General features: G+C 38.4%; 2 protein-coding genes across 7 annotated transcripts in view; both read left to right on the plus strand.

Annotated features, from left to right (window-relative positions):
• LOC134203899 (neprilysin-like) overlaps nt 1-1,235 on the plus strand; it is a 94,388-nt gene extending 93,153 nt beyond the window's left edge. The window contains exons 11-12 of the mRNA XM_062678732.1: nt 692-856; nt 925-1,235. Of these exons, the coding sequence (XP_062534716.1) occupies nt 692-856; nt 925-1,101 (342 nt within the window). The 3' untranslated portion in view covers nt 1,102-1,235. The remainder of the gene's footprint in view (nt 1-691; nt 857-924) is intronic.
• Nucleotides 1,236-2,130: 895 nt separating this feature from the next.
• LOC134203905 (neprilysin-4-like) overlaps nt 2,131-12,932 on the plus strand; it is a 29,483-nt gene continuing 18,681 nt past the window's right edge. For all 6 annotated transcript variants that reach the window (XM_062678740.1, XM_062678742.1, XM_062678739.1 and 3 more), the window contains exon 1: nt 2,131-2,355. Coding sequence is in view for 1 of the 6 variants with exons in the window: in XM_062678745.1 (XP_062534729.1) it covers nt 2,346-2,355 (10 nt within the window). In the remaining 5 variants the exon portion in view is untranslated. The remainder of the gene's footprint in view (nt 2,356-12,932) is intronic.

Genomic DNA, 12,932 nt, shown 5'->3' on the forward strand with positions numbered 1-12,932 from the left:
CCTGATGTGTTTTCATGAAGTTTGAGCAGTCGCATGCCCAGTTTCATTGCAATTGGTGATATGGCCCCTGGTCACCCCCATTTCGACCCCTAAATCCGGCCCTGATAAGAATTTCAGAAAGTCAATTTCAATTGAAAATTAAATATTTAAAACTCCTGATTTTTAAATTTGTGCAGCCGCATGCTCATGCAAATTTCATTGTAATTGAATTTTTAGCCCATACTCTACCATTGTAACCCCTGCATGCGGCCCTGAATTCAGTCAATCCTGCCCTACTCAAATGGTGAAAACATCGGAATCGACTAAAAATCTTTACAAATATCTTTTTGGGTTGGTTTGATGGGTGATTTGATAAATTTTGGGCATGAACACGTCCAGAATATTGAAGAGATGTTTGAATTATAGAAAAAACACCCCCGCGCACACTTATTTTTAGCAATAACTCGGACCTGAACAAAAAAATTTATTTGAAAATGTATCAGAGCAAAAATATAGCTATTCCCATTGAGCACAAACGAAACCGCGAGGAATTCCAACGATCAGGTGCTGAATGCGAGCCATTTGAAAAAAATCCGTTCGTCCCGGGTCTTAGAGGGTTAATTTAAAAAAAATCTACGCTCTCGTTCTATAAGGTTATTATAACCCATGATTAGAGATTATTTATGCAACGATTCTATTATTCTACTCACAGATCGATGGCTTGCAAACTCTGGGAGAGAACATCGCCGATAACGGAGGCGTCCGAGAGGCTTTCGAAGCATACAAAATCTACAAAAAACACAATGGAAAGGAGCCACTTCTGCCAGGGTTTGAAAACTTTACACACGAGCAGCTCTTCTTCATCTCCTATGGCAACGTGAGTGTTACTGGCTATGATACTCGCCCTTGACAATATTACCTAACGATTAACCTTTTCTTCCGTAGCTATGGTGCGAATCACATACGGCGTCCTCAGCCAAGGCCGCCTTAGACGACACCCACTGCCCGGGCTGGATTCGGCTCAAAGGTGTGTTGAGCAACTCGCCCGAATTCAGCCAGACGTTTGGCTGCAAAGCGGGAAGTGGTATGAACCCGACCACTGAAAAATGTCGAATTTGGTGAAATCAAAGCGGAACGGTTCTTCCCGGTTTCGATAACAGAGCAATCAAACTGTGTGATTTTAGATATAAGTGGAATTTTCTGACCAATTTTGATCTTGCAACAGGTGTGATATATTGAAGTGCAATAAATTGTTTGTTCCGAGCTGTTCACGGTTTACTTTATGAGCTTCGGTGTCTTCATTCCCATCATCATTGCAATCGTTCGGTTGTCACTTGTTTGTAAAAACTACCGCAAAATAAAATCATGAACTCAAACAGGTTTAGGCCCATGCCAGCATCACCTGCGCCTTGCAAACAATCGTCGCATTCTTTTTGAATAATTGGTTCGTAATTTTAAGGTTATGTCACGATCGACCGGAGCGGCACGCTTTGCATCGTACTCGAACAGTACAGCGGCGTGATTCAAAGCAAACCATGTTCTCATTGTCGTCAGTATTATACGGTGGAATTTTAACTGCTAAGTGAAAGATAAATGTCCGTTTTATGATGTTTACTTTCGGTCAAGCATCTATCGAAACTAAACAAAGTGATACAAGCGCATGGCAACAAGCGGGTTTCCTTTGAAAATATTTTTCATTTCTCGACGCACCGTAGCAAGGCCTATTTCCCATAAAGCTTAAACGGAAAATCGGCCTTTCATTCTTTCATCTAATCACGCTCGCTATGTCGATGAGATTCCAGAGGAAAACCCCACAAAACCTTTGCGCAATAAGGCAGCGTGCGACCAGATTTGTCAAATTACCCATCCGAAACCGGTTTCCCTAGCCGCGGCGGCAGGTTATCATTTGCCAGTGCCGGCGGCGACATCCACTGAGTATCACGTTATCAGCCTCCCCACATCACCGAGATCCGATCCATATCCGTTGCTTTCCGTAGAATTCCATGCCTGATCTGAACATATGGAAGGTGTGCGCGCGTAACTCAATCTCAACACATCCAGAATAATATTGACAAAGCGAGTCGCTTTGCAATTTAAATATGCCCATAATCGTCACACTTGTCGATAACTTGTGTTCCGGTGTCAGTTATTGCAATTCATCGGAATCAGTCACCCGTGGAGGCGCGTTCGGAGTAGCCGTCGAAAGATTCGATCGTCCAGATTTTCCGCAGTTTTCGGTGATCAATTGTGATATCGTTTGTCGTTCGCTCTGCGATTGGAATGCCGATTTTGTGCAAGTAGCTTGTGAAAAGAAAGGCGGATAGCATCCAGGTGGAGTCTTTTTGGCGCCAGTCGGGGATAGCTGCATGTGCACATGTGAGGAAGCTATGTATTTTATAAACTAACAAGTTTACGATTCACAACAGTGGAATTAGATATGAAATATATGATAACGTATAGAAACTGGGGCAGTTCTAGTGGAATTTTTGCTCTAGTAGGTCTAAAGTAGTGCATAGTGCCGGTATGTGTGAAGTGATAGAAGATTTGAGTATCCTTGAGATACACATGGAATATTACTTCTTGCGGTAAAAAATCGTATCTCTACTGCGCTTACGCAACCAGTTTGAAACTCATACTTGGATTGTGAATTGTGAACGGATGTAACAAATTATTTGATCCGAGATTTGTACGTGTACCTATTTATTTATTTTTCTTTCATCTGACTTTTGGCAACTTAATCAAGTAATGCGTGACAACGAGAACTCCAGAATAATTTGGAGAATCTAGAACATATTTATAAAACTAATTTGGACTCCAAAGGAAATTGAACCAGGACAAGACATCTGCATCAAACCAATATAAAACTAGCTTTAGGGGCTTGCACAGACAAGCTGGGTTGATTTCTGTAATAAAGTTCTTCTGGATCGGTAAATTGTACTCATATTGAAATTGGGTAATCAACATTCTATGATACCATCCATACTCCAGCTGATGTTGCAAAAAAAATTAGGATCCCTAAAAAGATAATAAACTAGAAAACTAGGAAACTAGACGAGATGGACAAGACAACCGTGAAAAAATTGTGAAAATCTCTTAGAAGACGCTCGGAAACCTGCTGTTTGAAATCACGATTCTTATGATTTTCTTGATAGCACTATTCGACATGTTCACCAAAAACATGTACTTCTAAACATGCAATTAGGTTCAGGTTTCGCTTAATACAAGTTCCAAACAAATGCTTGCACACTTGTTAATATATTTAATAAAACGGATGTGATGTAATGTCCATAAAAAGTATAGTTACAAGATAAATCATCGCTCATGCGTCTCCATATGATTTTATGCTTATATGCTGCTGAACCATTTTCAAAATCCCTACCTATTGATTCCCCTGGGAGGCCCATTTTTACCTAAAAACCACTCATTGGGGACATTCAGATATCGCAAAAACTTAGATTATCATAATAACGTAGTAGACAGGATTTTGTTTTTACACGATTTGTTTTCGCTCGTATTTTTGATCGTGTGACTTCCATTTGCCACCAAACTCTTCGTAACATGTTTCAAAAAATCCAGAATAAATCAAAGAAAAATCGCATGATAATTAATATACGTTAAACATTTAGGATGAGTGGAAAATTGAGAAAATGTAAATCGTGTAAAAACGAAATCCAGTGTATTTTAAATTATAAGAACATGCAATCATGCAAACATGCACGTAACTTCAACGCCGTTAAAGCGATGAACTCTTTCCTACTTTGTGACCAATTTTCCCAATCAAACAAAAAAGCAGTCGATTTTAAAGGTCGAGAACTACAAATGCAACACATGAGCATCGCGAAAACATTTTTTTTTTCTGATTTTATTGGACGAACATTTTCAGCGCGGTTGATGATTAGTAGAGTGGGGCGTCATGGTCATTTTTTCAAATCAATGGTTTTTCGAAGCCATTCTGGGTCCTGAGCAACTGTGCAGAATTTGGGACCGATTGGTTGCTTCCTCGTTTTCCGCATCGCGTTTGAAGTTTGTATGGAAATTAGTATGGGAGAACGTATATTTCTGTATTTCTACTACTAGAGGTTTCAGTTCATTGTAAACCAAGTGGCACATTGCGTTAAAGTATAACCCAAAGGATGCCGAAAAACTTTGCTGAAGAAGGCACGTTGCTGGATCGACAACGAAAAAAGTTATAACGCTTCGAAGATTGAATGTTCAAACCATATGCAAAAAATCGTTTATTCTGCCAGCACTGCCGAACTACGTAGACCAACAATTAAATTGAGTGTCATTTCAAAATAATTGATCTTATAGGGTTTTAGAGCTAATGGGAGCTATCCGGAATCATTTCACAAAGAAAAAATCCGACAAGAAGTAGGATGGGTTTTGCCCTTCGGTAACCATAGGTCGTCCGGTAGTTTTAACAGAAACATTGATTTCTTGCATATGGTTTGAACAATCAGTTTTCGAAACGTAATAACATTTTTTGTAGACCTTCCTGCTATGTACCTTCTTCGGCAAAATCTTTCGGCATCTTCCAGACTATATGCTAACGTATTGAGTCACGTGATTGATGATAAATTGAAGCCGCTAATAGCAAAAATGTAAAAAAGTACGTTTTCCCATACTAATCTTCATGTAAATTTAAAACGCGATGCGGCATGCGAGGTCGCAACCAATCGAGCCCATATTTTGCACAGTTGATTGGGGTCCCAAAACGATTCAGAAAAATCTTGATCTCACTTGATCGGACGAAGTTTGCGTTTTTCCATACAACTGCACCCACTGTAATGACTAGTGAAATATACTACACAAATTCGTCGACATTGTAATAAAAATACTGCCAGTCAAATTTAATGAACGTTTCCCTCAGTCCAATGATATTGGCTATGTGGAAGTCATCACTCTAGACACAGAAAACAGGATCAACAACAGGAAACGACATTTATTTTCTTGTCGTTTTCTATACTGCCGTGTGCGGCATAATTGTCCCATTCGACTTTTTACCAATTTTGAGTTATTTGTTGGAATCGTCATAACTTATGCTAAACTTTATGATAAATTGATAAAAAGAGGGAGTTTGTTTTATAAAACAACCCGGGATCCCGGGAAATGAGAAAAAACTCTCAAAACTAATTCAAAATCGTAGTTGAAATTTTGTCGTAAAATTTGATTTTGAAAATATACATTCGACATCAGGGATTTTTTTTCCTGTTCGGGTGTGCCACTGCGACCTGTTATTAGATCTATTGTAGCGTTACCCGTATCCTTAGTGTTTAAGTGCATGTCGAATTACTTCATTACTATTGATAAGCAATGCAGTATCGGTTTCGATACAGTTGTTGTTTTGTTTTCTAAAGAGCACCATGACTTCTTCTTCTTCTTCTTCTTATTGGCATTACATCCCCACACTGGGACCGCCTGGGACACTGGGCCGCCTCGTAGCTTAGTGTTCATTAAGCACTTCCACAGTTATTAACTGCGAGGTTTCTAAGCCAGGTTACCATTTTTGCATTCATATATCATGAGGCTAACACGATGATATTTTTATGCCCAGGGAAGTCGAGACAATTTACAATCCGAAAATTGCCTTGACCGTCACCGGGAATCGAACCCAGCCACCCTCAGCATGGTCTTGCTTTGTAGCCGCGCGTCTTACCGCACGGCAAGAGGGAGCACCATGACAGGTCCCGCTATTAAGACCCTTCACAGAGAGCAATCCCATTGAAGGCGCGCCCCTTATCAATAAGAAATCAATCCTTTCTTGAGAAAACAGAACAGTGATACTGTTTTTGTCCATGCATCGGAGCCCTAGCCACATCCTTGTCTTGCTTCTAGAATATCACCAGTAAAACAATGAAAACCCGGGATTTAGCTCTGTCTACAAGACCATTTCAAGCAAGAGAATTTGTTCAGTAATAAGAACTTCCGTGTATTCCTCTCACTACCATTGTTCACCAGTTCAAGAAGAGTAAGTACGTATTTAAACCCCTAACTCGATTTTTCCAGCAGTCAGTTCAGCCTAGGACCTGGTACCGAGGTTTTTTAACTAATTGCTTGAAAAGTTGTTTCCGCTGCATGCAGTCTAGCCTCAAACAAGAGGAATTCGAGTCTTTCAACTGTCTGCAAGGGAACATTAATTATGTTTTATTTCTGAGACTGCTGTTGGTAGCGGGGACTAAATACGATGAATCCTTAATTACCACAACTTATTGCCCAAGCTAGAAAAATGGATTAAGCTAGGGCTCTGTTTGGTAGATCTTACACCGCAACACACTACGTCAAAGTGATCTACCGTGTTACGGGAGAGGGTTACATCAGGGATGCTTGCTATTTTGTCCTCAAATGATGAAAGAGTTGTTGAAAGCCTGAGAAAGTTTTTGTTCTACAAAACGTTCGCCAAGTATTAGCATCTGCTCTGGCTCGAGAGCAAGATCTGCAGTGTCTTGATGAGCTCCGCTATGTGCTACTTTTCCATATATTTTTTAAAAACTTTTTCAGGTTGTATCCGCATTTTTTCAGCTTTTGGACAACGACGGCTTCGAGAGATTCTCTTCTATTATCGCCAAAATATTCCTTACTTATACTCGACGACTTTTTTTGTGCCGACAGGTCAACTTTGAAGGATAAACCATTTTTATTCATGTACGTCCACTTGAACACATTTTGTATTTGAAGCATATGAATGAAATATTTGAAATGACAATTCTTCCATTCGAAATAAAAAAGAGCTTTCAGGCGAGTGCTTGATTGTCGTACTTTAGTGATCCTGACTTTAACATTTTTTTCAGTCAAACTATGCTTGAAATGCCGAACAGCACCTAAAAATGAAATGAAATGTTTCTGAAATATCTCAAAATACAAACGAGTCTTCGAAATACGAGTCTGTTTGGGAATTGAATCCAAAAGGACTGAAGGTCTTAAAAAAATCTTTGACAATAATAGGATTAACCTGCCAAAGCAGTCACTGCTATTGCCTGAATATCTGCGAACATTGGAAGCTCTGCTATTTCACCACAGACACTCAATTTTTAATTCGACTTCACAATGCTTACCGAGATTTGAACCTACTGAATAAACGAACGATAGATACAAACTGGTTCTTTGTCTCGCCTCTCTGCAACACGTGATGGAATGCACCGTATGATTTTGTAGCATTTTCAGTTATAACTTAAAATCTTAAACTTCAAAAGTGAAATAAAAAGTAAGATGATGCTTGTAAAAAAATGAAATTGATACCCCAAAATCATTAAATTAAAAAAATAAGACAATTATTACAAAATATTTTAGTATGTTCATTTCCCGGGAAATTCGGGAAACTGATACATAAATCCCGGGAATCGGGAATCCCGGGAAATATGATTTCCCGGGAAATCATTTCCGGGAATGGAAGCCCTAATCAGAAGAGTATTTTTGACATTAGATCAGCAAAGTACATCAATTAGACATTCATGATTGATCAAAATTAATTATATACATAATAAATAGGTTAGGTTTTAGGTTGTTTTGTCCTGAGCAGTTATCAAGCCAGATTGTAATTTTCTTGGACTGTCCAAGTCGTGTGATAACACGATGGAAACAACTCGCTATGTCGTTAGCGGATCGACCACTGGTTGACTCGTCCCATAAGCAAGCAAAGACTGGGTAATCACGCGTATGTTTCCCAACCGGCGCAAAGGTCTCATTGAAAGCTAGTAGACGTTGAGAGAATACCACACTCTTCAAGCCTTCCAGCCGCGGAAGCTGAATTACCTAAAAAGAGACAAACAATTGAGTAACTGGTGATATTTTTAAAATTTTCTTCTTTACTTTCTGAAGGTCAACTGCCAACACGACATGTCCAAATTCAACCTCATCTCCATCATACTGATAAGCAATACGGGATGCCTTAGCTAAACGTTTATGCTCCAAAAATTTACAGCATGTAGAACAATTTCGATCCGCAGAGCTGTCTTCCACCGCATGACCAGTCTTTGCTGTGTTGGGTTGCTGTAACACACGTTTCGCACTGTTCATTACCAAGTTTTACAAATGAAATGTTTAAAGATTTAATTTGACGGGAATACACAGAATAGATAACTTTTGTGTCGTGGGTCTCTTGAAAGTTCAGATGCATCGATTTTTCTGTTAAATCTGATGGTAAATACAACCGATTTGGCGCATGCTCGCGTCGATAATGAGATATCGATGGGTTGTATGACTTGATATGGGCAATAACCGCATCTCTCTTGGTCGAATCTCGAATATAATTTCCCCTTTTGGAGACTGCACATTCGTCGGCGCCGGCCAGACATCGATACACAATATTACTGTGAAGGCAGATAATGTGTTGTATTATTGGTATTTAGAGCCTAATGTAATTACGTACCCACAATCTTCTGAATACCCCAGCGTATTGAGAAACAACTTACGACAGACAACAACGAACTCATTATTTGCCGCATCAACTTTGAACACGTATTTGTAAAGCTTCACTGGATCGTCTTGAACATAGCGATTCTTAAGACGCCTTTGAACCGGAAGACGTTGAACTCTTTCCCGAATATATGAACGCTGACCAGACATGTCTTGGTTCCAGAAATTAGCATGAGCTGCTATTCTTTAATCTTTCGACACGATTCTCCAACATTCCTTCCGACAGCCGCTTTTGGATATCTTTACCTGATGAGCGTGTTTGCGTTTTTTTTGCATAGCATGCTTTCACATTTCTTTTGATGTTCTTTTTCTGCTTTTTTTTTCTTGGTACTTGATCCCCCAAAATAAACTTCCATCGGAATCAACTGGCTTCTCCTCTTCCGTCGCAGATGATGAACTTTGAAAAATCGGCAGCTCTTCCGCCGAACAATAATTGGGTCGATCTGGAAATGTAGGTAGGTCGAGACCAACGACATAACTTTCGAGTTGAAGACGATCTTTTTTAGTTTGAAACTTTCTCCTGCCTCCTCGTCCACATCAAAACCAAGCATATCTTCATCTGAGCTAGATTCTCCATAATATTCTCTCAATAAGCTGAGTGAATTCATGTTGACTTAACCGAGATTCACCTGCCGCAGGGGAATAAATATCAATATTCCGAATAGCAAGACATTATCTAAATCGGATCTTACCTTATTCATAAACAACTGTAAACTACTTTAGCAGGTAAAACGACGTCAACCAGAAAAACTAATTTAAAAATTTAACGTGAATAAACTTGATATTTACGAACGAACGGTTCACACTTGCTCAGTCACTTGACGAAATGATGATTACTTGAATCGCTAAATACTGTCACAGACAAACAAACAACATCTTTATTATTATTGTTGTTTGTAATTGTTATATTGTTTGTAAAGTCCATCGTATAGTACCAACACATCATCAAAAGAGCATATTTTATGATAAACTGTTTTGTACAAAATGCAGAAATATGGTACTTGTGATATGGGATATTTACTATATGTTGATCACGAAGGGCATTTATAGATAGTTACGTCTGTTTGTCTGATATCTAGTTTCCTGGCAACTCTTATGCTTGTTAATTTCTCTGGTTGCTTCGATCTATTAATGTTCATCTACTTTGAATCTCCAAATATCGACGTTCGGCAAAATATATGATCCGACTGTGGGACTGGTTTGTGCATAGTTAGTTGCTCTAGTTCATGAATTGCGGCATAACAGTCCCGCGACATATTTTGCCAAAAATATGGGTACTTTTCAAAATCATCGATAGGTCGTGTTTGTAATGTTTTATATATGTGGAACATTCATTTCATAAATATAATAGCCCTGTTTGTCTGTCCGCTGACTAGCCAACCAGACGCAGCACGCGGGGAAATTCTCACAAAAAATAAAATATTTGACGCTTCAATTCTTTTTTACTATCAGATGCAGAAAACAAATCAGTGACAACCTTAGACAACCAGACACAGCATTTGATGAAAAAAATCACAGACAACAGACGTTGAAAATTTCGATTTTAAAAAAACACTTTCCGCGGGCGCTACTGCGTCCACAAATAAACTAGTAAAATATATTGTATACGCGAAATGTTGACCCTAGCAGCACAATCCAGACGGATTTAATTGCGGCAACTCAAATGTGATTACATTTGATTGCATGTGGGTCACAGAAACAATTGTGCAACATGTGCTGCTCGGGGACGGATTTATCAAAAACTACCTAAATTTTCAGTTGCATTTTTCTCGATTCAGTGTTTTAACGAATGGGACAACTATGCCGCACACGGCAGTATAGCGAAGAGTTGATTTTTGTTATCTAGTACTCATTTCAATTTTCCTTTCATTCCTCTACTCTCCCTATCTCGATAGTCCCTTCATTATTGAGATACAGAGAGACGACTGTATATAGAGTAGAATATGTGTATGGAATACGTTCTTGATCATCCACGAAATTCCAGAAGTGAAAGCCTTCAGATCTACATGCGTAACCAAAGAACTATGAGCCTGTTTTGACTATGCTATTATGCTTATTATCTATTTTGACTATCCTATTATCTAACGTTCTTGGTCATACAAGATATTCCAAAAGTGAAGGCCTTCATATCTACACACATAACAAAAGATCTTCTAGCGTGCGGATTTGAAAATCCTTTCCAGGTATTTCTTGGATGACCAGAAAATATGATCTGAATACATTCTATTATTTATATCACTAAGAAGAAAAGGTCCACATAGGTCTATGATTCGCTTGTAGATCTAAAGACAATTTCCCAGGAATTTCTTGGATGATTCACATGAACATATTCTATTCTTTGTACCACTAAGAGCAAGACCCATAATAAAAATCATTTATTATACGCATGTAGATCTAAAGACTTTTTTCCAGGAATTTCTTGGATGTCCAAGAAGATATGACCAGAATCACTAAGAGCATGCATCATATTTGAAACGGACCAGTAGGTCATTTGATACGCGTGTAGATCTAAAGACCCTTTCCAGTATTTTTTGGATGACCAAGAAGATATGATCTGAACACATTCTGTTCTTTGTACCACTAAGAGCATGTACCATATTTGAAACGAATTAAAAGGTCATTTGTTACGCGTGTAGATCTTAAGACTATTTTTCCAGGAATTTCTTGGATGACCAAGAAAATATGACCTGAACACATTCAATTCTCTGTACCAGTTAAAGCACGACCTATTTTAAAAACGGATCAACATATTATTGATTACGCGTGTAGATCTCAAGACCATTTTCCAGGAATTTCTTGGATGACCAAGAAAATGTGACCTGGAAACTTCCTATTCTTTGTACCGTTAAGAGCATGTACCATATTTAAAACGGATCAATTGTTCGCTTTTTACGCGTGTAGATCTTTAGATTTTTTCCAGGAATTTCTTGAATGACAAAGAAGATATGACTTGAACATATTATTTTCTTTGTACCGTTTATAGATAAGTCATGCTGGACCAATAATGGACCAACAGATCATTGATTGCGCTTGTAGATCTAAAAACTTTTGTTCCTGGAATTTCTTGGATGACGAAGAAGATATGACCCGAACACATTCTATTCTTCGTATCACTAAGAACATATAACATTATTAAAACGGACCAATGGACTTTATGGCATATTTATCAGAAAACTCTTGAAGTTAGTGGAAGTGGCCCGTGCACAATAATTGCAAAGTTATCAAACCTTCAAAGTATCCAAAACTTTTTTCCCGTTCCCATATTGAAAAAGAAACTCCAAGTGCACTTCAAGTGAAATTTAATAGTGATCAACTACGCTTTGTTCTCTTTCGAATTTAACTTGTTGTGAGAGAATCGGTTCAGAATTACTATGTGAAAAATTGGCTAACGTTTTTTATGGCACATGTGCACGCACACACACATACGCACGGACAGATAGACATTTACTCAGTTCGTCGAGCTGAGTCGATTGGTATATAACACTATGGGTCTCTGAGCCTTCTATAAAAAGTTCGATATTGGAGTGAAATGATAGCCTTTCAGTACAACTTTGTTGCACGAGAAAGGCAAAAAGCTTTCTGAATAAACCAAATTTATTTCATTTCCATTTGAGCTATTCATATTTTTCGGTTTGCATCTCCGGACCTTTTCGACTGTGAACCTTACCACAGTATAAACAATGGCAACATTTTTTGTTTGATCCGGAGCGGTAGAACCAGCAATAAAATATGAATTCTTGTAGCGTTTTATTTCAACCACCGAGTCAACCCAATTCGGAAGTTCATTCCATTTCATCGTCAAATAACATAATTCCCATGATCATATCTAGACTAACATTTAAAAAGGGCGTAACAGCCAAAATTTATTCCTTCTGATTCTTTGTCTACATATATAGTTATATATGTGGACGAGGAATCAGAAGGAACAAATTTTGGCTGTTACGCCCTTTTCAGATGTTGGTCTAGATATGTAGATGTAGAGCTTGCAAATTATTTCGAATCAAATTTTCAGATTCAATCAAAGCACTGTGAACAAAACGCATAATGTTTGTATTTGCTCAATGTCAGCGGACGGTAATGAGCTACGGTAACGGTCCGTGGACATTGTGGCTATTGTTAAACTCCTTATGATAATTGTATGTATGGCGCGCCAGCAGGGTGGAATGTTACAAGCAAGCACAGTTTAAATTTATTTCAATTCAAAAGAACAGCATGATCAATTGAATGTTGCATTTATGTGCATGCTCCAAATATGCGCATGAAAATAAATTTAAAATCACAACATGTTTTGCCTTTCTCGTACAACAAAGTTGTACCGAAAGGCTATCATTTCACTCTAAGAACGAACTTTTTATAGAAGGCCCGGAGACCCATAGTATTGTATACCAATCGACTCAGCTCAACGAACTGAGCACATGTTTGTCCATGTGTATGTGTGTGCACAAAAGCTAAGAAAAACATTAGACAACTTTTCATATAGTAATATTGAACCGATTATCCGACAGAGGGCAAAACCTAGTTGATCACTATTGAATTTCATA

The sequence above is a fragment of the Armigeres subalbatus genome, unplaced genomic scaffold (genome assembly GCF_024139115.2).
Source record: "Armigeres subalbatus isolate Guangzhou_Male unplaced genomic scaffold, GZ_Asu_2 Contig288, whole genome shotgun sequence".
Taxonomy (NCBI): domain Eukaryota; kingdom Metazoa; phylum Arthropoda; class Insecta; order Diptera; family Culicidae; genus Armigeres; species Armigeres subalbatus.